At 56.9% G+C, this 22,954-nt stretch overlaps 8 protein-coding genes across 8 annotated transcripts; 2 read left to right on the top strand and 6 right to left on the bottom strand.

Moving 5' to 3' along the window:
* Positions 1 to 313: 313 nt before the first annotated feature.
* GMORB2_6236 (mannan polymerase complexes MNN9 subunit) lies at positions 314 to 1,527 on the top strand (the record flags this gene model as incomplete). The annotated part of the gene is made up of 2 exons (XM_035468206.1): positions 314 to 1,420; positions 1,507 to 1,527. 2 exons carry the CDS (start codon positions 314 to 316, stop codon positions 1,525 to 1,527), a joined length of 1,128 nt encoding a protein of 375 aa, XP_035322187.1.
* Positions 1,528 to 2,389: 862 nt separating this feature from the next.
* On the bottom strand, positions 2,390 to 3,135 carry GMORB2_6235 (peroxin-4; the record flags this gene model as incomplete). The annotated part of the gene is made up of 2 exons (XM_035468205.1): positions 2,390 to 2,715; positions 2,943 to 3,135. The coding sequence occupies 2 exons, from the start codon at positions 3,133 to 3,135 to the stop codon at positions 2,390 to 2,392; spliced, it is 519 nt and encodes a 172-aa protein (XP_035322186.1).
* Positions 3,136 to 3,843: 708 nt separating this feature from the next.
* On the bottom strand, positions 3,844 to 5,107 carry GMORB2_6234 (PRA1 family protein; the record flags this gene model as incomplete). The annotated part of the gene is made up of 3 exons (XM_035468204.1): positions 3,844 to 3,881; positions 3,998 to 5,030; positions 5,081 to 5,107. 3 exons carry the CDS (start codon positions 5,105 to 5,107, stop codon positions 3,844 to 3,846), a joined length of 1,098 nt encoding a protein of 365 aa, XP_035322185.1.
* Positions 5,108 to 5,188: 81 nt separating this feature from the next.
* GMORB2_6233 (PRA1 family protein 1) lies at positions 5,189 to 5,719 on the bottom strand (the record flags this gene model as incomplete). Its single annotated transcript, XM_035468203.1, has 1 exon — positions 5,189 to 5,719. One exon carries the CDS (start codon positions 5,717 to 5,719, stop codon positions 5,189 to 5,191), a length of 531 nt encoding a protein of 176 aa, XP_035322184.1.
* Positions 5,720 to 8,133: 2,414 nt separating this feature from the next.
* GMORB2_6232 (ELMO/CED-12 family) lies at positions 8,134 to 10,407 on the bottom strand (the record flags this gene model as incomplete). The annotated part of the gene is made up of 1 exon (XM_035468202.1): positions 8,134 to 10,407. The coding sequence occupies one exon, from the start codon at positions 10,405 to 10,407 to the stop codon at positions 8,134 to 8,136; it is 2,274 nt and encodes a 757-aa protein (XP_035322183.1).
* A 990-nt stretch (positions 10,408 to 11,397) lies between these two features.
* Positions 11,398 to 12,295, top strand: GMORB2_6231 (splicing factor U2AF 35 kDa subunit; the record flags this gene model as incomplete). Its single annotated transcript, XM_035468201.1, has 2 exons — positions 11,398 to 11,854; positions 11,967 to 12,295. 2 exons carry the CDS (start codon positions 11,398 to 11,400, stop codon positions 12,293 to 12,295), a joined length of 786 nt encoding a protein of 261 aa, XP_035322182.1.
* An 828-nt stretch (positions 12,296 to 13,123) lies between these two features.
* GMORB2_6230 (oxysterol-binding protein-related protein 8) lies at positions 13,124 to 15,201 on the bottom strand (the record flags this gene model as incomplete). Its single annotated transcript, XM_035468200.1, has 5 exons — positions 13,124 to 13,478; positions 13,536 to 14,159; positions 14,285 to 14,563; positions 14,680 to 14,974; positions 15,084 to 15,201. 5 exons carry the CDS (start codon positions 15,199 to 15,201, stop codon positions 13,124 to 13,126), a joined length of 1,671 nt encoding a protein of 556 aa, XP_035322181.1.
* A 2,757-nt stretch (positions 15,202 to 17,958) lies between these two features.
* On the bottom strand, positions 17,959 to 21,461 carry GMORB2_6229 (uncharacterized protein; the record flags this gene model as incomplete). The annotated part of the gene is made up of 2 exons (XM_035468199.1): positions 17,959 to 17,973; positions 18,009 to 21,461. The coding sequence occupies 2 exons, from the start codon at positions 21,459 to 21,461 to the stop codon at positions 17,959 to 17,961; spliced, it is 3,468 nt and encodes a 1,155-aa protein (XP_035322180.1).
* Positions 21,462 to 22,954: the final 1,493 nt, after the last annotated feature.

The raw sequence follows: 22,954 nt of genomic DNA, 5'->3' as shown, positions 1-22,954 counted from the left end.
CCCAAGAATCGGCATCGACGACGACACGACAGACGACATAGACTGCGCCGACACTACTCTACGACGACGAGGCCCCCCTCTTCGTCTCCCGCTTCCCTATGCGATTTTAAAGTTGGCCAATTCTTTTTTTCCCCTCGTCATCCCCTCTTCTTCACTTCGTCCACTCCTTATAACCATTTGTTCTCTGTTCTTTTTTTTCTTTTCTTTTTGTTCAAATCAACGATCGTCGATACATATCTCGTACACAGGACGCGCGCACTCTCCCTCCCTCTCCCTCCCTCCAATACACACACGCACACCACACCCGACCGCCATGGCTCGCCCCATGGGGTCGGTGCGCCTGAAGAAGGCCAATCCGTTGACACTCCTGCTGGGCGCGGCCCTGTGCATCTTCATCTTCTTCTTCCTGGCGTCGCCCTCGTCCTCGACGCCCACAATAGGCCAACTGACTCGCGAGACGGCCGAGCACCACCTCTCGCCACCGACATCGCCGTACAGGAAACCGAGCGCCCGATCGGGCATCGAGGTCGGCCCCCCGCCGGTCAAGCACTACCGGCTCAACGACGTGACCATTACGGCGAACCCCATTGGAAATCAGGAGAGCGTGCTGATTCTGACGCCCATGGCCCGCTTCTACTACGAGTACTGGGACAACCTGTTGAAGCTGTCGTACCCGCACGGCCTCATCACGCTGGGCTTCATCCTCCCCAAGACCAAGGAGGGCAACGCCGCCACCGCGGCCCTGCAGCAGGAGATACACCGGACGCAGAAGCTGGGGCCGGAGAAGCAGCGCTTCAAGAGCATCATCATCCTCCGCCAGGACATTGACCCGCCCCTGTCGTCTCAGGACGAGGGCGAGCGCCACAAGCTCTCCAACCAAAAGGCCCGCCGCGAGGTCATGGCCAAGGCCCGCAACTCGCTCCTCTTCACCACCCTCGGGCCCTCGACCTCGTGGGTCCTCTGGCTGGACTCGGACGTCGTCGAGACACCCGCCACCCTCATTCAGGACCTCGCCTCCCACGACAAGCCCATCATCGTCCCCAACTGCTTCCAGCGGTACCGCAACCCCGACACCGGCAAGATGGACGAGCGCGCCTACGACTTCAACAGCTGGCAGGACAGCGACATCGCCCAGGAAATGGCCGCCGAGATGGGCCCCGACGACATCATCGTCGAGGGCTACGCCGAGATGGCCACCTACCGAGCCCTCATGGCCTACATGGTCACCGACGCTAAGGACGCCGACATGGTCGTGCCCCTGGACGGCGTGGGCGGTACCGCCCTCCTCGTCAAGGCCGACGTCCACCGTGACGGAGCCATGTTCCCTGCTTTCCCCTTTTACCACCTCATCGAGACGGAAGGTTTCGCCAAGATGGCCAAGCGTCTGGGTTGGCAACCATATGGTCTTCCCAATTACAAGGTAAGACATCGCCCATCAGCAGAAAAAAAAAAGATGCACCGCAAGAGACGGTAGTCAAGAGCTAACAAGATCCTCCTCACCCCCAGGTCTACCACTACAACGAATGAGCTTACTCTCCCAAAGACTATCGTTTTATTAATTTGTACTGGGTGACGGACCCCCCTTTCCCTTTTCCTCTTCCATCAATATTAGAACAGCAAACATCTCCTACAGAAATATCAGGAGAGGGGGCCACAAGCGCACAAAAAAAGGGGGCGGTGAGGTTACAAAAGAGCGAGCCCCCGGGGGAGGCATGTTGTATTACGCCTCCATGTTTTGAAAGGGTTGGCATCTGGCGTTCTTTATCGTGTATTTACATCTTGACTGGCCATTATTCTTTATGCCTTCCATCAATCTCCTTGTTCTAGATTTTTTTTTTGTGTGGAATATTGAAGCCTTGGGAGGTCAAGGGTTTGTTCATGCGCTGTGTGGTATCGCCGACAATTGATGCATGACTAGATGAGAGACGTATCTTTGACCTTTTTTCTTAGATGTTAGGGTAGTTCCTCTTCTATTGTCCTCGTTATACTACGACGATGCGTAGTAGAGATACAGAAACGGGCTTCGACGCAGTCTTGGTTCTTGACAATCTTTTCTCTCTAGGAAAAAAAAAATCAGGTCAAAAAATCTCCCTTCTTGAGCTGTTTATAAAAACTCTCCTTCAAAACCCCAAGATATACATTGCTTTCCAAGTCTTCATAACAATTTCAAGTACTCTCCAAGATCAAATTTTTTGCTCCCCCCCCCCTTCTCCTTCTTCTCGGTACCATCCCAAAAATACAAACGCCCGTATCATTATAAACAGAACAAACAAACATATATATATCAAACTTTGGGGGTGAGGGGTAGGGGAAGATGACAGGGCCCTGCAAGCAGCCAGCAGCAAACAGCAAGCATCGAGAGCAGAGCACGGCGGCAGAGCAACGCTCATCAAGCCCCGTCATACCTCCCCCCATCGTCGGCACACCAACACTCGACGAGCCTCCTGGTGCCGAGGACGTCGCCACCCCTCAGCAGGGCCGCGACGTCGACGTTGAGCGGGCTGTCCGTCTCGGGACAGGCGAGCAGCATGCGCACGGCGCGCACGCACTCGAGCACGCTGTAGGCCGGGGTCCAGGCGTCCTTGAGCAGGTCGAGGCAGATCTCGCCCGTCTGGAGGGCTATGTTGGCGTGGACGATGGGGGTGACGAAGCGCATCCGCGGCGGTTGGAGGGGGTAATGCGGTGGGATCTCGATGCTGATGAGCCAGCGGCCGGCTATACCTCTGTCAGCGTTTCTATACTATTCTCTCTCTCTCTCTCTCTCTCTCTCCTTCTACCGGTCAAGATATCCTCGAGGAGAGAGGTAGGTAGGTGCCACAAGGGCGAGGGAGGTGATGAGTCCAAATGGAAATGCCCCAGAAGACGAGCGCGGCGGGGGGAGGGGGAGAGGGGAGAGAGAGAGAAGTGAATAAATGAAAAATGTCGAGAGAAAATCAACGTACCGTCATAACCGTTTCCTACACCATAGCCATTCACCACAGCTTCCCAGGTAAATATATCCTCCTCGCTGACAGGACCGAGCCTCTCGATTCCTTTTTCCTCCTTGCGCTCCTCCTCCCACGTGTCTAGCTCCCTGAGGAGACGCTTGGCGGCCTGTTTGGACGTTGCGGCCGACGGTCTCTTGTCTTCGGGCATGATGGTGTCTTGCACGTTCGTCTCTCCTCTTTCAAATTCTTTTTTTTTTTCGTTCTTCTTCTTATGACGAGGATACGAGATTCAAGAGATGGAGAGATCGGGGATAGGATGGGATGTCGTTGGGAGAGAAGAGAGAGAGAGGGGGAGAGAGAGAGAGAGAGAGAGGGCCGAGAGCTGAGAGAGCTGGTTTGCGACGTGGGGATCGGCCTATGGAGTACCGTACCATGCGGTCCATGCCTGGGGTCGTAATGTTACCGTGGGTGGGTGGGGACCATCTGCCTGGACTGGTACGGAGTACATATATGTACGGGTACTCCGTACAGTCAGTCTACTAAGTAATAATAATAATAGTATACTCGTACAATACTCACTCGTATGACTCTATCGAGGCAACGTCGCAGGCACAACGTGATGCAGAAATCATGTATGGATACGCCGTCAGGTAGTAAAGATGAGATTACAGCACAAGGTGGTGAATATAATTCAAGTCTATTGAGATTCATAACAAATAATTTCCCTGAATCGAGGGGTGTTGTTTTCCATCCCATCTCTATTTTTGTACGAGTATTACAACACGAAAGAACCAATCTAATACAAGAAAGGGGGGGGGGATCCAAGAAAGATAAATGAGAAACAATGAGAAAAACAAAAAGAGAAAAAGAAAAGAAAGAGAAAGAAAAACACGCACCACGCTACTTCTTCTTCTTCCTACCTCTGCTCGGCACAGGCTTCCGCTTGGGCGATACCTCTACCGTATTAGATGTAGACGATGACTTCTTCTTTGTCGGAGCATGATCAGGCCTGTGCCTCTCCGCCGCTACACTGTCCCCCCTCTTCCTAGTCGTTGTGGGCTCCCGAATACGCGCCCCGCTGTTGAGATCATCGCTGGTGCTCTGCTCGCTCGACCGGCTGCCGCCCCCTTCGTCGGAGCTCATCATCATCGTCTCGTCGGCATAATCGTGACCACCACTCCTGCCTGGGACAGGAAGGGCGGGTGCTGACGCTCGCTGATGTGCTGACGAGTAGGCCGCATCCGACGCCGTGTGCCTTCTGGAAGAGGACGCCGCCGCAGCGCCTGCCGATGACGATGCCGGCGGCGCACGCGACCCCACGGTGTGGAGCTGGTACGGGTCCGCCTGGTAGGCGTTACGGGACGAGCGCGGGCCTCCAGCACTCGTGAGGGAGTCCGAGACGTGCCGTGAGGCTGACGATGCCGGCCGCTGCACGTAGTCGTATTGGAAGGAGGGCTCGCGACCGTCCGGCCGGTATGCCGAAGTCGTAGTCCCGGAGCGCCGGCGCGATCGGGCGTCCGAGGCCGACGAAGGGGGAGGGAAGAGGCCCAAGGGCGGGTATGCCTGGCGGCTGCTGCTGGGCCTCGAGGCCCGGCTATCGGTCGAAGGATGGCGCGAGGAAGACGGCTCCGAGCCGTCGCGGGACGACCTGCTCTTGCGAGAGACGGTCTCCAGCTGAGACAGGGGCACCGATACGCGGTGCTTCCGCCTCCTCCTGCGCTCCCTCCTCTCCTCCTCCTCCTCCTCCTCTATACGCCGCCTCCACCGCTCCAGGGCCTCCAGCTCTGTCTTTGTCAGGCTCACGTCATCCCTGCCCCTGGCCTGAGCGCGGTTGATCCTGTCCATGGCCCTCCGGACCAGGTACTCCTCCCTCTCCTCGGGATCAATCAGCGCCAGGTGCTCGTCGTCGTCCGCCCCCTCGCCATCATCGTCGTCGCCGTCGTCGCCGTCGGAAGAATGCATGTCTGAGTCGTCGAATGAATCGTCTGCGCAGCCACTCCTCCTCAGGGCACCGCCGTCCTCCCTGTCACCCAAGCCTATACCCGTAAAGCGGAGCGAGTCGCTCGCGAGGCGCGTGCCGCGCCTCGAGAAGAGGCCCACCCCCTGGGTATCCGAGTCATCGTCCGTCTCCAATTCACGGATCCTGGTGTCACCACCCCAGGACCCGCGGTGCGCAGCATCGTCCCCCTCGGTTCTCCTCCGCCCGCGCCTCGATGGTCTTCCCCATGGGGGCGCAAATTCGGGAGCTCGCGGCCGACCACCTAGACCGCCTCCCCGGAAAAAGCCTCGTCGATAGGCTTGTCCATGAACGCGGCGTGGCCGAGGATGGACACGCCGCTAGCGCCAATGAGCCAGAGCAGGGTCGAGATAGGCGAGGCAATCAGACCGAGAGGCACAGTGAGCACGATGAGGCCGGTGTACAGCTGCGACGACGTGGCGCGGAAGCTGCCGATGACGAGGTCGCGGCCGTCGAGCAGCCCGATGACGTACATGCCGGCAATGACGATGATGATGTCGAACAGCAGCAGAGGGTTCGTGATGAGGGCGTAGATGCTCAGCATGGCGAAGACGACAGCATAGTTGCTCGAGAAGTGGCTCAGGTTGTAGTTGACGCGTGACTGGACCTCGGAGAAGTTGGCGGGCTTGCTGACGCGCTTGACATCGATGAACTCGCCGATGGGGCGCAGGTTGCTGAAGCGGCCGTTCAAGGGCGTCGACGTCAGGCCCTGGAACCTCTCGCTCAGGTTGAGACGCGAAGTGATGACGTCCATCGGGATCTGGATGCGGGACATGGCTGCTGTGTGTGTTGGGTCGAAAGGAGTATCCGAGCTCTCTTCTCTTCTTCTTTGCTCTGGTAGAAGTCAGATAGTACACAATGTTGGAGGTGCAGTCTCTCGAGACGCGCAAAAGTCTAATAGCAGAAGATAGAATTGTCAGCTTGGTGAGCGAAGAAGCGGGCGAGACAAGACAACGAGGCCAGCAAAGCAACGAGGGCCGATAAGAGGGGGAACAGGGAGGCCACGCAGGCAGATGCCCAGCTCTCGATCTCCCCCTTGTGCAGGTAGTACAGACGCGCACAGCAGAGGCGTAGAGGGCAGCAGCAGCGATAGCAGGAGGTTCAACATACCGTAAAAGACACGGAGAGCGTTGTGGAATGAATAGGAAAGTTGCGCTCTTCCGCAGCAGCAGGAGGAGAGAAAGGGGGTAAGGCTGGTGGTAGTGACGAAACGAGGAAGGAGAGAGATGTGTTGTTGCCGTGATTGTAAATTGTGGTAATGATTTTATTCTTTATTTTTTTTTATTTTTTTGGCTGGTCATTAGCCCGTTTGGGGGGAGGTGGGTGCTGACGTGGGCTGGGATCTGTTCAGGGGTGGTGGGAGAGGCCAGCAAAGCAGTGCCTGAAGCAGAACCCAGAGCAGTTTCCAGGTCCGAGCAGCGGGTGGGAAAGCAGTGAGTGGATGGATGGCTCCTCTCCTACCAAAGTTGGGCGGGCGGCCTTTCAGCGGGCTTTCAGCGGGTTTTCAGCGGACTCCCCTCAAGATTGGAACCTTTGCCAATTCCAGGTATTTGGGGCGCCACACACTCTCACACGCACGCACGTGTCTTACGAGTATGTGTGTGTACGCGCCACAGATAAATTGTGGGTGCGCCACAACGGCGCCTTGTGATTGTGGATCCTTCTCTTTCGGGGATTTGGGGCTGCGGGCGGGGAGGGAAGAGGGGGGGGGGATCACAGATCCAGAACCACTGTCATCTCTGACCTTGTCTCTCTCTCTTCTCTCGAGAAGGCGGGGGAGGAGAGAATAGAATGGAGGAGAAGAGGAACGGCAGCAAAAGTTTGGAGGCAGGGAGGGGAAGAAGAAGAAGTAGGCACAAGGGCAGGGCAAGTCTTGGTCTTTTTGTGGGTGGCAGTCCGGAAGGACGGTGAGTCAGTAGTTAATGCTCCTACAGTTACGGATAGAGTGAGGAGTGAGAAGAAGAGGACACGCCGCAGTCGTCATCAGAAAAACAATTTTTTTTTATTATAAAAATGTCTGTCTGCCCGGAGGGGGAGGAGACCCGATCTTGGTGTGTCTAGTCTATCAGCAGCAGCAATTTGCGGAGAGCCCAAGTAAGCAAAAAACTGAAACCGGGATCGGCCACACACACACGGCATGCATCATTTTCTGCCGCAACCACTAGCTACAGCTTACTAGCGTGGCAGAGCCAAAGTTACGTGCGTACGGAATACCTGTATCGCTGCGTCAGTGCGTAGATACTACGGGGTAAGGAGCAATAGGATTACTATTATTACTACGGAGTAATATGTACTATTATTATGTATCATCACCTTGCCTTACCGTATCGGTCGTAGACTGTAGTGGTACCGGCTGCGAATGCTGCATCATTGTGGGACTCTTTTCTGCGTGGCCCATGGAGACGATGTACGCACGACGACCGTAGGCCCGGCGGCCTGATGATGGAACGTTCTGTCCCGCATCTCTCTCTCTCCCTCTCTCTCCCTCTCCTCCCCTCTCTCTCTCCCCCCCTCTCTCTCCCCCTCTCTCTTGTACAGCACAGCTACTCCGTCTGCCGAGAGAAGGGGTGGTGGTGACGGTTTGGAATATCTGATACATCAGACATGAAATCTGGCAGCCCGATGAGTTCCGCCGCCCCCCTCCCCTCCCATAATCCATCATCGGGTACCAGCTGTGCTCAGTTCCCCATCTGTCCCGAACTGGGTCCCCGGTATCCACAACCTGGGCTTCGCTCGCAATGCCGTCATGAGGTCAGCGCCGCCCGAGCATACGAGTCCTTCTGCCTCAACGCTTGCTGTCCTGGGACCTGATACTTGGTGGGAAAGAGTGATTCCTGAACAATCTGTACATTTCTCATGCGTAAAAGAAGAAGAAAATCTAAAAAAGAAGCTAGATAGGAAAGAGAATAACTAAAATGGGTAATTAATACTAATCATCTTGAAAGGTCATCTTGAGAGGGGGCGTAGTAGCCAGACAATTCCAACCCTCGGTTTTCCCGCAACTATGTGTGTGTGTATGTGGGTGGGTGGGGTATATATAGAAAGAAGAGGAGAAGAAGAAAAAACAAAGATAATATGCAGACGTTGGCGATGCCGGAAACGATAAAACAAAATGAACAATAAGTTATTGGGGAGGGGGAGGGGGAGGAGAAGGAGAAAGAAAAGAGGAGATGAGCGGGAAAAGAAATGTTATACATCAAAAAAGTAGTCATTATCCAGTCCCTTCCGACTGGGCACCACGCCCGCACCAGGCGGCGGACCCTGAAAGGCCGAGCCGAAATTGACATTCAGCATCCTGATCTTGAGTCCGTAATCGCTGACCAGGTTGACGAGCTTGTTCGTATCCGATGTGATGGGCGCCTGGCCCAGTAGCATGAGCAGGCCGTCCAGCCACTCGGACGCCTGACTGTGAGTGGGTGGCCACAGCGTGAGCAGGACTTTTTCCCTGCCGCCGGTCTCGGTGTTGATTGTGATTTTCGTCATGCCAGACGGGCTGCTGCTGCTGTTGCTGTTGCTGTTGCTGTTGCTCTTCTTGGTGGTGGTGGTGGTGGTGGTGGTGGCGGTGGCGGTAGCCTGGGTCCCAGAAGGATCCTCCGACGAGACGTTGGACACCACGGAGCTGACGGTGCCGAGGTCCACCTTGTCCGGCAGGTTGCCGAGGACGGGATCCTGAGCGGGCTTCTGGGCAAAGTCGGCGTAGTGCAGGAAGCGCTTGTTGTGCGAGAGCTTGGCGAATCGCCAGGGGAGGTAGTGCGTGTCTCCGTTGCTGCCGTCCGCCGGCGGCCGTGCGAACCACGACCCGTGGAGGAGGCAGCGGACGCGCTGCTCCTTGACGAAGTGGAGGGCCTCCTGCGTGAGCTCGTCGCGCACCTGGACCAGGTGCTTCCCCCACTTGTCCTCGAACGAGAGGCGGAGCATGTCCATCTGCAGCTGGCGCAGGCGGGCGACGTCGTACTCATGCATGTCGTCCTCGGTCTCCATGACGTCCCTGGTGCGGGGCGCGTGGCCGACGACGTGGTCGATGAGGATGCGCACCAGCTCGGCCACCTTGTCGAAGTCGCCGCCGCGCGCGCCCGTGGCCTTCCACATGCGGAAGAAGGCGTGCAGGCCGGCGGCGTGGAGCCGAGACCACTGCAGCAGCAGCGGCTTGAACAGCGAGTCGTGGTCCGACATGTCGACGCCGCGGTACCCGTACCCGCCGCCGCCTCCGCCGCCTCCGCCGCCGCCGTTCCGCGCGTCCTCGAGGTCCGCCCGGCCGACCTCGAAGTGCCGGTAGAGCATCATGGTAACCGACAGGCTGGCTCGAGCCACGGGGAGCCGGTCCCGGAGCGGCTGCGACGCCTGCTCCAGCAGCAGCTTCTGGAACCCGCCCTCGTACTTGCGAACGTAGTCGGCCAGGTCCATCAGGCCCAGGTACCCCGCCGTCTCGAACTCGTGCGACGGGCTCTCGGTCTCGAACCCCAGGCGCCTCCACTTCTCCGGGTTGTGGCGCTTGCTCCCCCTGGAGTTGTCGCGCGAGTGTCCGTTGGTGTTGCCGTTGGCGGAGCCGTTGGCGGAGCCGGGGCCGCCGGTCGAGGCCGACCAGTCCGGGTTGCTGGCCAGGTGCAGGCTCTTGAGGGCGCGGCGGTGCTCGCTCCGCTCCAGGTCGACGCGGATGTCGCGCCACTTGCGGAGCAGCACCTTTGTCAGGGTCTGGAACTCGAGCATCGGGTGCGCCAGGTCCTGCAGGGCCGAGCTGCGCATCAGGTTGCACACCGCCTTGACGAGGCCGAGGTCGTGCAGCTTCTTGATGAGGCTGAGCCACTCGTCTCCACTGCCGTTGCTGTTGCCGGCGGTACTGCTACCGCCACCGCCCACCACACTGCTGCTGATGGACACCCCGTCGGCCGAGGAGAGGGCGTCGCGGATCAGGGCGTTGATGAGCATGAGGGCGATGCCGCACAGGGCGTGGTCGGCGCTCTGCAGCTGGTGGATGACGAGCTCGAGGAACTGCGGGTGGACGGCGACGGCGGGCTTGAGGGCGCGGAACCCAAAGGCGCCCGGGGCGGCCGTGGTCGAGACGGCCGAGGCCGAGGCCGAGATCTCGGGCGGCGCCGACTGCGAGTGGCTGACGAGCGAGACGAGGATGGACATGGCCCCCCTGAGGATGTTAACCAGCGGGTTCTTGACGATGAGCTCCACGATGCGCTCCACCAGGTCGCTCGCCGTCGGGCCCTCGAACACGTCCCAGCCCATGTCGACCTCCAGGAGCCGCGTCAGGCTCTGCAGCGAGTAGGCCAGCGTGTTGCCGCTCGAGCTCATGATCAGGCGCCGGAGCACCACCAGCCCGCCCGACGAGATGAAGACGTCGGCGAAGGCAGGGTCGTTGATGGAGCTCTGCAGCTTGAACACGGCCATCTTGCGGGACGCATCTTCGTCGCTTGCCATGCGTGACAGCAGCGCCGGGATATCTGCCTGATCCATGGTTTTGGAGGCGACGGCGGCGGCGACGGCGGGCGGGGCAGCGTAGATGTTGAATTCCGGGGTAGGAAGAAGAAAGAAGAAGAAACAGCGTCCTGTCTTTCGCGATTGCCTTCTTCTGACCCCCCTTTGTTGCAATTCTTTCTTATCGCTGCCGTCTTTGCATTTCTCGTTTCGATCGAATTCGTCCCGGGAGGTCGAGGGAGGGGTTAAAGAAGTGAGAAAGAAAAAAAGGAAGAAAAAAAAAAGAAACAGGCGTAGTTGATTGGTATTATAGAAGAGAAGAAGGGGAGGAGTGAATTGGATTAGATCCTTGCTCGTTTCTCCTCTCTTCCATCCGTCGTCTGATAATTAACTTGAACCAACGAACCCCAGTATCCGCGCGCTTTCAGGGGTGGAAGAGCCCCTCAGACGGTGGGGGATCCACCCTTGCTCAGCCTGCATTGTGACTGGTGTATGCAGGCTATTGTAGTAATATCAGTTCTTTTTATTCTTATTCTTCTATATAGTTCTTACCCAAAAAGAAAAAGAAAAGAAAAGAAAGAAACTACATACTGTAAGAGCCAAGTATGTGGTGATCAGAAGAAAAGAAAGACATACTGGTATCCATCCAACGGTAGTCCAACGCTGTTGGATTCCGTCGAGTCAGAAGAAAAGCGGATTATGTCTTGGGTGAATTCAATGACGCCCGTTGTCAGACATATACGAGTATAACCTGTACTCGTATATGTATCACCTCCCCTATCGATAGGATTCTGGAATGTGTCGGGGTAGTGTGGCTTGATTGGTAATTACGCCACATATGCGCCACATGTCCTTTGCTCTTTCGTTTCTGGGGGGGCGCGCGCCGGGAGATGGATCTTCAACCTCCTCCTCCTCCTCTACCATCATCCTCATCATTTGCCGAACCCACGGCCCAGCCTTACCACTTTTCAATCGCAACACAATCTCGGTCGCAGTCCCCATACAGTTATACATATCAAAAAAAGAAGAATGGCCAGCTTTCTCGCCTCCATTTTCGGAACAGAGCTTGACAAGGTCAACTGCTCATTCTACTTTGTAAGCTTTTTCCAGCCAACTTTCTTCTCTTCTTTTTTTCCCCATCTCGTCACCCCAACCACTGTCGCGATCCTCGTACCCGTTACGGGGGGGGGGGGGGTTGAAGAAGACGGAGATGGAATCAGGCGTGCTGACGTTTCCTTCTCTCCCGACCAGAAAATCGGCGCCTGCCGTCACGGAGATCGCTGCTCCCGCAAGCACGTCAAGCCATCCTACAGCCAGACCATCCTCATGCCAAACCTGTACCAGAACCCGGCTTACGACACAAAGAACCGCATGAACCCGGCGCAGCTCCAGAATCACTTTGACGCCTTTTACGAGGACATCTGGTGCGAGCTGTGCAAGTATGGCGAGCCAGAAGAGCTAGTCGTCTGTGACAATAACAATGATCGTATGTACTCTCTCTCCACGCGCATATACACGCATACAGAAGCAAAAGAAAAAGAAAAAAGAAATCACTTACCAACCAAAAACAACTCTTCTCTGGAAAAAAAAAAATTCAGACCTCATCGGAAACGTCTACGCCCGCTTCAAGTACGAAGAGTCGGCCCAAAAGGCCTGCGACGAGCTCAACAGCCGCTGGTACGCCGGCCGCCCCGTCTACTGCGAGCTCAGCCCCGTCACCGATTTCCGCGAGGCCTGCTGCCGCCTGAACTCGGGAGAGGGCTGCGTCCGCGGTGGCTTCTGCAACTTCATCCACCGGAAGAACCCCAGCGAGGAGCTCGACCGCGACATCATCAACAGCACCAAGAAGTGGCTCAAGATGAGGGGTCGCGACGAGAAGAGCGTCAGCAGGTCGCCTACACCCGAGCCTACGCGTCGGAGGTTTTGATCTTTTGTTTGAACTTGTGCGTCTTTCCAAGTGTATTCTGCTGTCTCTCTTGCAAAAAAAAAAATCTTCTTCTCTACATCTCTAGCTTGGGTTGTATCTTCTTCTTCTTCTTCTTCTGGGCTGGCGTTATATAAAGGGGCATTAGGAAGCCATTCTTTGACGGGGCGGCAAGAGTGAGAGAGAAAGGGGGGTTAATGCTACTGCTGCTGCCGTACAAGTAGGCAGTATCCAAAAGAAAGAGAGAAAAAAATGTACATGTCATCACGTCGTACGTATCCGTATCTTGCTCTTGTCCTATACCAAGCCTTGCTGTATTCGCGCGAGTGGATGAGATGAAGAACAATCGGTATTATTGTCCTGGTAGTCCCCAAATTAAGAATGTATATTTTTTTCTCCTTCATGTTGCCATCGACACTCATTATATGCATGACATGTCCTCCCGCCAAGTTGTTGAATCGCCTTTCATGCCCCCCATCCCTCCTTGTTGAGTCCTTTATTCCCCAGACATTACTACTACTAATAGCAAGAGGAGGCGGGTGAGATCCCCCTCCCCCTCTCCCTCCCCCTCCCCCTCCCCAAAAAAGAATTTGTGTCGTGTAGATGTGTGCGTGTAAAGCAGTCGCAGTAATAGTATCAGTATGGGTGAGTGGGTTGGGTAAGGTTATTACCCATCTCTTGGTATCATCAAGACTCGCTGGAACCAACCGGCCTCATCCAAGGACCTCACAAGGGATCATCACCTCTTGCCCTTGCAAGTCTTTCTTCCGTGAGTTTCTCTTCCTCCTGCCTCCTATTTTTCCCTGTCTGGCAGCTTGCGTTCCCACGGCTTCAACCCTGGATACTCTTGTCGTCCGGTAGCGACTTCTTGACGTTTTGCGCAAGGTCAATCAGAGGTCCGTCTGCGGGCTTGCTGGTCGCGGCGAGGGTTTCTTCCACTTCGTTGTGCGGCTTCTGGTCTTCTGCCGTCGTGTCCTCGGAGTTGGCGGCGAGGGGGGCGGGAACACTGGCAGGGGCACCGGCGGCGGTGTTCTTTGGCGACTCGTCCTCGTCGGCGGGCTTGTCATCTTCATCTGCCTTCTTCTCCTCCTCCTCCTCCTGCTTGGGTGCGGCCTTCTGTCCATCGATGATGGGGTATATGGCCAGGATCTGCTCAATCTGCTTCTCGGGGGGCAGGGAGGTGTCGCTACGCGCGCAATATCAGTTAGGAGGGCGTATCCTGTGAGGGCGAAGAGGTACTTACATGTGAGCGTCAATGATCCACTCGAGAGCCTCCTTGTCCTGTTCGGGACCGCCGGCCGTGGCTTGGACCTTCCGGAAGAGGCTCGGGTGCCAGTCGAGGCCGTCCTGAGCGCGCTTAGCGGCCTTTTCGCGCTGGCGGTCCTCGATGGCCGTCTTGGCATCTGTAGCGAGCACATGATTCCTCTCCCTGACGGCGTTGGCCGTCTGTGACCAAAGCTTCTGCGACTCGACGTCGGCCTGCTCGTCGAGGGGGCGCACGCGGGGGTTGTTGGGTTTTGAGCGGTTGGCGTTGAAGAACATCTCGCGGTGGCCGGTCTGTCTCTGCGTCAGAAGAAGGGGGGGGGGGAAGGACAAGGGGGGGGGTGAGGTGCTGACCGTGGCATCCTTGATGAACATCTCGTCGCTCCACAGACCAGACAGCTCAAACAACACCTCTCCCGTACTCTCCTTCTTGATGACGCCGCCGATGCCGTTGTAGGTTCCGCCGACCCAGCCCTTGACCTTGAACTCGATATCGGCCGTAAGGTCCAGCTCTGGGCACCGGACTATGCTGTGATCTCCGAGCTCATACTTCATCTTGCCAAACAGGATGCCTCGGGCGTACATGTTGGGCTGGGTAAGGATGCTGCCGAGAAATGTCAGCCTCCTGTTTTCCTTCATCTCTTTCCTCCCTTCTTCTTTTCTTTTCATCGCAGGTCTTGTCACATCCATGTCTCTTGTCTCTGCACGTGGGGGGGGGGAGTAGCCTACTATTGCTCTCCTCTTGAAGGGTCGGCGCCTCGGTTGAGCAGGCTCAGAAATGCGACGCCCTCCATAAGGCTGGCGGCCGAGTTGCCGAGGAACTTGCTGCGGGGCTTGAGGGTGCCGTCGATGCGGATGTGGTGGTGGGGTGCCATGTAAAAGTAGCTCGACTTGGGGGGGTGATGCGACGTCTGTTCCGAGATGTAGTAGGCGTGCTTGCCGTCTTCGAGATTCCAGTAGCAGGAGAATAGCTCGCCGAGGATGGGGTTCAGCGGTTTCTTGACGCCTCTGTGATGGGGAAAAAAAAAGGTGTCAGCCGGGTCTCGTCTCCTTCTCTCTTCCCTCCGCGGGGTTCCCTCCGCGGGGTTCCCTCCGGCCATCAGGAGTCTCGCGTGTTGACTGACGGTGGACGGATGTGCCAGCCACTGAGGTAGAACTTGACGACAGAGACGAATCGGTCGACGGGGTCGTCTAGTGTGGGGATGTGGAGGAGCATCTCCGGGTGGCACATGAAGCTGCGAATGTGGGAGACGAGCAAGGTCAGCAACTGCGCAGGCTCCACATGAACGGCGAGTTCCCGCAAGGCTACCAACTTTGTTATGCGCTCCAGCATGCTGCGCGGCTCGAGGATAAAGGTGGGCAGAGTGACGCGGCTCAGATCGGCGCCAGGCTTTAGCTGGGAGATGATGTGAGACAGGACTGCATGTCGTCGTCAGTCGACTGCTCCTATCCGAGTGCGCGCGTGCGTGCGTGCCACGAGGACCAGCGCATCGTCGCCGAGAGAGTGCGCGCGTAGGGGTGTGCTTACCGTTTCCCTGATCGGGCTCCATGGCCTGAGAGTCGTCGTCGGGATTAATCTTGTGGGCGCCATCGTCGACAGAGGATCGATTGCCTTCCTCGGGCGGGTACCACCAGTTAGACAACATGTCGGAAGGATGTAGTTGCTCTTGAGGAGAGGGGGGGGGGACAGATGGAACGGAAGCAGAGAAATAGGGAGGATGATTTCAGGTGTCTGCGGAGGTGTGTTTGTGCGTGTATGTGGGTGTGGGAGAGAGGGAGAGAGGGAGAGGTCCTAGCTGGTGCTGCTAGGATGGCTCGGAGATTGAAGAGAGAAGAAGATGGATGGTTTTGGTGACGGAGGTGGGTCAGATGGAGGGTGGAGGGCGGAGCGTAGAGAGAGAGAGAGAGAGGTAGAGGGGTAGGTAGGGTAGAGGGGTAATGGTGACGGTGATGGCTTTCATCCTCCCACCGTAGTAATCGTTGGAGCAGTAGCGGCAGCAGTGGCAGTGGCAGTGGCAGTGGCAGTGGCAGTGGCAGTAGCAAGCAGCAGTGGCAGTAGCAGCACCACCTACCACCGGAGAGAATTCTACCACTACTACTTTCTACTACCTGTAGCAGCAAGTCGATGGCAAAGAGGTACTTGCCCGCGCTCTAATACGAAATGCTCGTACTTGTACGGGAGACGAAGTGGGATGTGGGGGGTATCTTTTTTTGTCTCTGCTCCTTGTGGAGGGGGGAGGGGAGGGGGGGTGACGCAACTGGCTCGCTTCCAAGATGTTGGGGATAGTGATGATGATGATGATGATGATGACGACTTGGAGTGTGTAAGTCTTTTCGGGAATGGCCCGATTCCTTGAAGGCTCGCTGCGTACCCAGAGACACCTTCTGGTAAGATGGAAGCTTTCGTGTCTCCTCCCCCCCCCCCCCCCCCCCCCCCCCCCCCCCCCCCTCCTTTCCCCGTTTGTGAGGCGCACAGTCCTCAATCTCGGCAGACTCGGTGCACTCGCACGTGGGGTTTTTTTTCCCTCTCTTTCCCCTTTTTTACATCAGACAGAAATGACGTATCTCTTCCTCTGATGAAGATCCCCAGCAAGCAACTTCTCACGGGCGATGGAGGGGAAGAGAGGGGACGGAGGGAACGAGTAGACAGAAAGGAACAGAAAACAACTCACTAGAGCTAGCAAGAGACGACCTCCGTTTCCCAGAAGCCAGAGAGACCAACCCCATGGCGTCCTGGTATACAAGTCCGTTCTTACTTTCCAATCCACGGATGCGGCGGGCGAGTTTTACCTGCAGTCGTTGGTAGTGGCAGTGGGCGGAAGAGTAAAAAAAAATCTGGTGGGCAGGGGGGTTGAGGATAGTAGCTCTGAGATGGATTTCGTTCCTTATAAGAAGCAGATGGAGAAGAAGGGGAGGAGAAGATGAGGACGAGAGTCTGGAATAGGAAGAGAAAGAAGAAGAGCGTAAGAGATGTGACAGACAGATAGACAAAAAAAAAAAAACACAAACGAGAGAAGAAAAAAGGACAGCAAACAAGTCAATCGGAGCGCATACTCTCCCCGACACTGCGGAGACTAGAACAACTTCCCAACCTGACAAGAGAGGGGGGGGGGAGGGGGGAGACCGTCCATCCGACCCAAGGGCCAAGAACGAACCTTGAACGAAAAAGAAATGGTCAGCTGTAATCGATCGCACATCAAAACTCCACACCTGCAGGTATCCAGGATCATCTTAACTCATACTTCTCCCCCTGTTCTTTCTCCATTCCTACCGTCTTTTCTTTCTTTTCGTCTCTTCGTCCTTCTTCTTTCTCGTCTTTTCCTTCTCTCGCCTCTCATTGTTTCCAACTGTCCATCTTTCTTTCCTCTCGTATAATCTGTCTTTGTTGCTTCCTCCCTCCCCCCCTCTCACTGATAAGCTGTACACCCACAACCAATGCATCCATCATACATCGCACATCGTACATGTACATACATCATGCGTGCGCACCACCACCATCGTCAAGTCATGCACTTCTGCTTCTACGACGCAGGGTCACGAGCTGTTCATCGCCGCACGCGACTGGCTCACCATCGTTACTATACTGGCCTTGCTTAGGCAGTGTAGAGAGGCAACGCCTGTCCCATCCCCTCTCCCCTCTCTCCTGCGCCCATCTTACTGCCTTCGTCAACGCGGACGCATCCCATGACAATGTTCCATAAATCGGATGATGTATCCAAGTATCGTAGTCATTGCCGTATGTGGTAGATATCTAAGTCGTAAAGAGAAGTAAAAAATAAAGATTCACACTCGAAGAAGATAAACGCTGTCCTATACCCCTTTCCCGCCGGAAACAAAGGAAGAGACAAACAGAGATAGGAAGAATGAAAAGAAGAAAACGCCGTGTCCCGGCCTCGTCGGGCCGTAAACTGATGCTCCGAATGCCGTCATCTAATCCCGTCCCCCCTTTTGTCTGTTGACGGCACTCCTTTCCTTTTCTTTCGCTTTGGTCATGTTCCTTCGCCAAGACCTTTTTCCATTTCAATAACGGGAACCTCCAACAGGAAAGAACCCCAGAACATTAGAAGAAGAAGTAACAAGAGAAGAAACGAGTACTCTTTTTTTTTTTTTGCTCTACTGCTTCAACCGGGATGCCATGCGGGTGACAGTCTTGACTGGTGCCGGAAGACATTGGGAAAAGTTTTCGCGATCTGTTCAACTTGTTAGTCCATGTGTCAATATATATGTATATATGTATGTGTGCGTGTCTGTTGATGTGCGCGCATGTGTGAAAGGGGAGCGAGAGAGAGGGAGAGAGAAGCATACCCGAATCGTTCTCAAACAGAATAGAGATATCGTCATGCTCTCCAGGCAAGTCAGGCAGGTCAAGCGAAATGAAAGCCATGTCGTCGTAGTCGCCATCCTTATCCTCGGGCAGTCTGGGTAAGGGGAACTTGGCGTCGACGAAACGGACGCCCGTCTTGCCTCCGCGCGCGAATCCTTCGTACACGTCCGTGCCCTTGAGGATGAAGTTGAGGCAGTGGCCGTGCTGGAACTCCTCGAAGAAGGCCAGGAGCTGGATCATGTCGTCCTGCTTGACGAGCTGGATACGCGTGTACCCAGCCTCCCACTTCTTGTGGATCGGGACAATCATGTGGCGACGGGTGATGGCAAGCGCCGGGGCCAGCCCGTCAAAGACCACCTCCCAGCCCGTCAGGGCCGCCTGGAAGGCGTGCAGGTCGCGCAGCGTCGTGAACTCGAGCGAGCGGATCGTCTGCTTGGACCGCGACACCCGCAACGCCTCGGTCAGGTTGCGCGGCAGCTCCTTGGGCACCTGCGCCTCCGACACCGACATGGTCATGTCCGACTGCGGCTGCCTCATGATGCGGAAGAGCTTGGCGTTGGTCACCTCGAGACGCATCCGGAGCTCCCCGGGTCCCACGTTGACGCGGTCCGTAATCGTGCCGTTCTGGTACTCGAGGACCACCTTGAGGTGGTCAGCCTGCACCGTCGGCGGCTGCTCACCCGATGGGCCAAACTCGTCGTTGACCACGCGCGCCGCCTTCCACGGCATGCGCGAGAACGGCGCCAGGCCCAGCGGCTCCCGGATACTCTCGGCAAAGACGAAGCCGCGCAGCGGTACATCGGCAAAGATGCGTTCGTCGTGGTCCAGTGCCGTGCCCGTGAGCAGCGAGTGGAAGCGGATCCTCTCCTTCTCCTCGGTGAACGTCAGCACCATCCGGCCCCGCTGCCGTCCGCTCTCGAACCGGAGCGACAGCGCCGGGGCGTCCCCCTCGGTCCGGAAGAAGCCAAACTGTATCGGCATCGACGGCGGGTACGTGTGGTGCACCCCGCTCAGCGTCTTGGTGGAGGCCCCCGTCGTCACCGCAATGCGGAAGCCCCGGTGCCAGCTACGCGTCCCCGTCGGCCGGCTCTCCTTGTGGATCCTTTCGAAGAGCCCGACCTCGCAGTGCGGCACTGGGTCCTTGGGGAAGACGCGCGACTGTGCCGTCTCGCTCTCGATGTACTGGAACGACCGCAGCGTGTTGCGGAACACGACCATCTCATCCTGCCGCGGGTACAAGGTCGACTTGATCTTGACCGCAAAGTCGTACATGGTCCAGAGCGACCGAAAGTCAGCCTGCGTCAGCTGCACCGCCAGCATGAAGCCTCTGGGGAGCCGCACATCCATCGAGCACGTGTCGCTGCGCCACCGAACGTCGTCCCACTTTGGACCTGCGCTCTTCGTCTCCTGGATGGCCAGCTGCAAGCTGCCGTTCTGGCTGGCGAGCACAAAGACGAGGCCCGTGTGTTTCTTAGGCCGTACCGCCGACAGGATGGCCGGTATGTGTAACCGGTGCGACTCGCTGCCCTGCTCCATCAGGTACACATCGGCCACGAAGCGGCCCAGGCTGAAGGTGTCGGCGGCGTCGCCGAGCGGGAACGCGTCCAGCAGGTGCAGCGTCGACAGCTGGTGCTGCATGGCCGAAAGGCTCGAGCCCCAGTTGCCCGACAGCAGGGCCACGACGTCCTGACTCAAGGCCGGGTACTCGACCCATATCGACTTGTCAATCGTCTGGGGTAGAAAGGCCTCTTCAGGTGGCAGTATCCCGTTCCTCTTCATCGACATGGCCATCTTGCTCAGGGCTGACACCAGCGTGTGCGTCACCTCATTCACCTCGGCATCGGCAGCCGCGATGCCCTGGAGCTGCGAGACCTCAGGTATGACCTTCTTGCAGAGCCAGTATCCCTTTGCCAAGTTCGTGTAGGCCTGCTGCCGGTCAATCTCGTGGTGCATCTGAGACTGGGGCGACGAGGGCCGCTCGCGGATCGTCTTTTCCAGACCCATCCGGCCCTTGATGAACCACCACAGGCCTGCACGGGCGCAGTCTCGGGGGGTGCGGCTCGACAGGGGGCCAGAAGCCTCCGAATGCAGGCGGAAGAGCTCGAACAGATGGGACGTGCGCGTCACAAATGCGTTGAAGGCATCGTCACTGACGGCAGCGACAACGTCGTGCAGCTTGAGCGACGCCAGACCAGGCGCCGGGACCGAGGCCGGGACGGACGAGGTGGATGGCTGCGGTGACGGAGTATCTTTCTGAGAGGCTGTGCTGGGCTCCCTCGAATGCATATGCGGTGGTAACGGCTGCTGCTGCTGCTGCTGCTGCTGTTTCTGTCGTTGCTGTTGTTGCTGCGCCTGCGCCTGCTGTTGGGCAGCACGGTGCGCATTCTCGTGCAGTTGCTGGTGCTGCGGCGGGGGCGGGGCTGGGGGCGCCCGTGTCTCCTCACGGCTACCATTATATTCACTAGAGACGTCAGAGCGGATGGAAGCGGCGGGACTGTACTGGACAATAGGGCTGCCGAGCTCGGAGACGGGAGAAACGTTCTGCTGGCGCCTCTGCTGCTCTGGCGAACTGTCGATGGAGGCTGAGGGAGGTCGATCGCTGTCGGCCCAATTCCCCGAGGCCGTCGTGTCAGCGCCTCTGGCGGCCTTGGCGAGAGCCAGACCCTCAGCCTCGCGCATCTCAGCCTGGTGGATCTCTATGAAGGATCTCCGATCTTCATCGTGGCGGCCAGAATCTAGGTATCTGGCATCGAAGGCCTTGCCGGGTCGTAGGGTGTTGGCAGGCTGGTGCTCCGGGGTTGTCGGGGCTGCCAGCTGTTGCAGGCTAGCTCGTTGGCGGAAGGGCGAGTTATTATTGCTGCTGTTCGTGATGACGGGGGTGACGGGGGAGGGTTCCTGTTCGTCATCGTCATCGTCCGAATCCGGGGTGTAGACCGAGGAGAAGCCGGTGGCAGTTCGCAAGAGGGGCTTGGGCACGAAGTCTGGATCGTCAGACGTTTGTTTCCCAACATCGGCAAAGGGGTTGCTGGCAGGAGGAGGAGCGGTAGCGGCGGCTGGCGGCGGTGGTAGACGGGTTGGCTGCTGCTGCTTCGGGGGAGACTGTTGCGGGAACGGCGGCGGTGCCCTCTGGGCAACGGGAGAGGGAGGCTTGGCCTTCTTTCTCTTGGATATCTCTACGGTGGGCAGGTCTGTCTCATCACCGCCCTCACCAATGACGTCGGGGTAGGCATCGGTGAAGCGGACGGACAGCCCCTTCTTGTTGGGTCGGGGGCCCCGACGCTGGGAGACGGAATGGTCGACCGGTCGGCCCTGAGCGACAGGACGGTTCCTCTGGGCCTGCTGATTGACGCCAACAGCTGCGGCCGGCAGTTTGGCAACGGTCGTGTCGAGCTTGGAGAGCTTGGGGATGACGGTGGAGGACGGTGGCGGGGGCGGAGGAACGTGGGTGATGTTGAGGTTGTCGGAGGAGCTGCGGAGGAAGGCATCGAGAGAGGCCTGAGATTCGAGGCTATCCCCTGCTGGCTTCTTGTCCTTGCCAAACAGCTTGCCCATGAGGCGATCCCTCCTAGACGAGTTCTCCATGTCTTTGTTGTCGTCACCGAAGCCTCATAGGGAGTGGCCCTCGTGATGGATACTAAGGTACAGATCGTGATATTATGGAGCAATAGTAGTGGTAGTAGGAGTGGTAGTACTCCGTAATGATAGCAGTACCACTCGTAGTAGTGGTACTCGTACTCGCGCGAGCTGGCGGTGGATGGTGGGGCCGCTGGCACGTTACCGCACGGGTACGGGTAGCATGTATCCGTACTCCGTAACTCTGGGGCAAGATTGTCACGGACAGACCCGGGACATGCCAGCAGCCGAGTGGAAGACGAAGAGATGACAGGAGGGGGAGGGGTGGTAGAGGAGGTGAAGAGGTGAGGCGTGTGTGCGTGTGTGTGTGTGTGGTGTGCAACGCTCCGTACGGAGTAGGAGTGTTATCGTAGGTATGTGTTTTGTGTATGCGTGGGTGCGTGGGTGCGTGGGTTTGTACGTAACAGCGCGTGACCCAGTGAAGAGGGAGCCAAAGAGTGCCAGATTGGGGAAGGGGGGGGGTAAGGGGGGAGGAGGGCAAGAGAGGGCTGTGTGTGGGAAAGAAGAGAGAAGGAGAGAAGGGAAAGGGAAAGGGTTCAGGTACGCGGTACGGAGTACGTCTCAATGACGAGAGAGAGCCACCAGGGACTTGACTGGCAGGTACTTGAAGGGCAGGGAGGGCCTAGAGACGGATACTCGTCTGATTGGAAACGGGGCCAGATGGCAATGACGAAGAGAGGGGAGGATGGTTTGGGACAAAGATCGTCAAGGTATCCTCTCGCAGGGGAGAGGAGGAACGGAGACAGCCAAAAGCAGGAGAGAAAAAGGATGGAAGAGTAGTGGTGGTAGTACCTGGGTATCACAGCAACGGAAAAAAACGATGCTTATCGGTAAGGAGCAAAGCAAGATTGAGGGAGGTCTTCCTTGCCTGATTTTTTCGTGAGGGGGTGTGCGATAGATAGAGAGAGAGAGAGAGAGAGAGAGAGAGAGAGAGAAGAGAGAAAGCGCCTTATGAGAGGAGGGAAGAGAATGGCGGTAATAAGTACGGAATCGTGATACTCGTTGTTCATTGCCCAGACAAGAGACAAAACCAGTATCGACCCTGACGAGGCCAGGAATGACGATGGTTGGGTGGTAAATGCCTAAATGACCTGCCAAGTATCCACAAAGGGGAACACCCTGGCCTGGCCGCCTGGGCTGGGGCTAGCCTTTGGGGACGTTTACGATATGTCAAGGGAGCGTTGAGTGCAGTAGCGATGGAGTATTATTAGTAATGCTCGTAGTAGGTGTATTATTAGCCATTGCTAGCTCTACCGGCTGTTCTGAGAATACGAGCACTCTTGGTAGGTATTAATACTACAGTAGTGATAATCATATGGGGGAGAAGAGAAGAATACGGATAGACCGTTTGGATAAGGGGTTTTCTATTCTAGCCGCAAAAACTGTTCTTCATCCCGGCTGTGGACAGGATGTAATCTGTATCCTACCAGTAACAGCTACTA

This window comes from Geosmithia morbida (assembly GCF_012550715.1).
Source record: "Geosmithia morbida isolate 1262 chromosome Unknown scaffold_5, whole genome shotgun sequence".
Classification (NCBI taxonomy): domain Eukaryota; kingdom Fungi; phylum Ascomycota; class Sordariomycetes; order Hypocreales; family Bionectriaceae; genus Geosmithia; species Geosmithia morbida.
The sequence above is the reverse complement of the archived record's forward strand: the minus strand, read 5'-3'. Positions and strand labels throughout refer to the sequence as shown.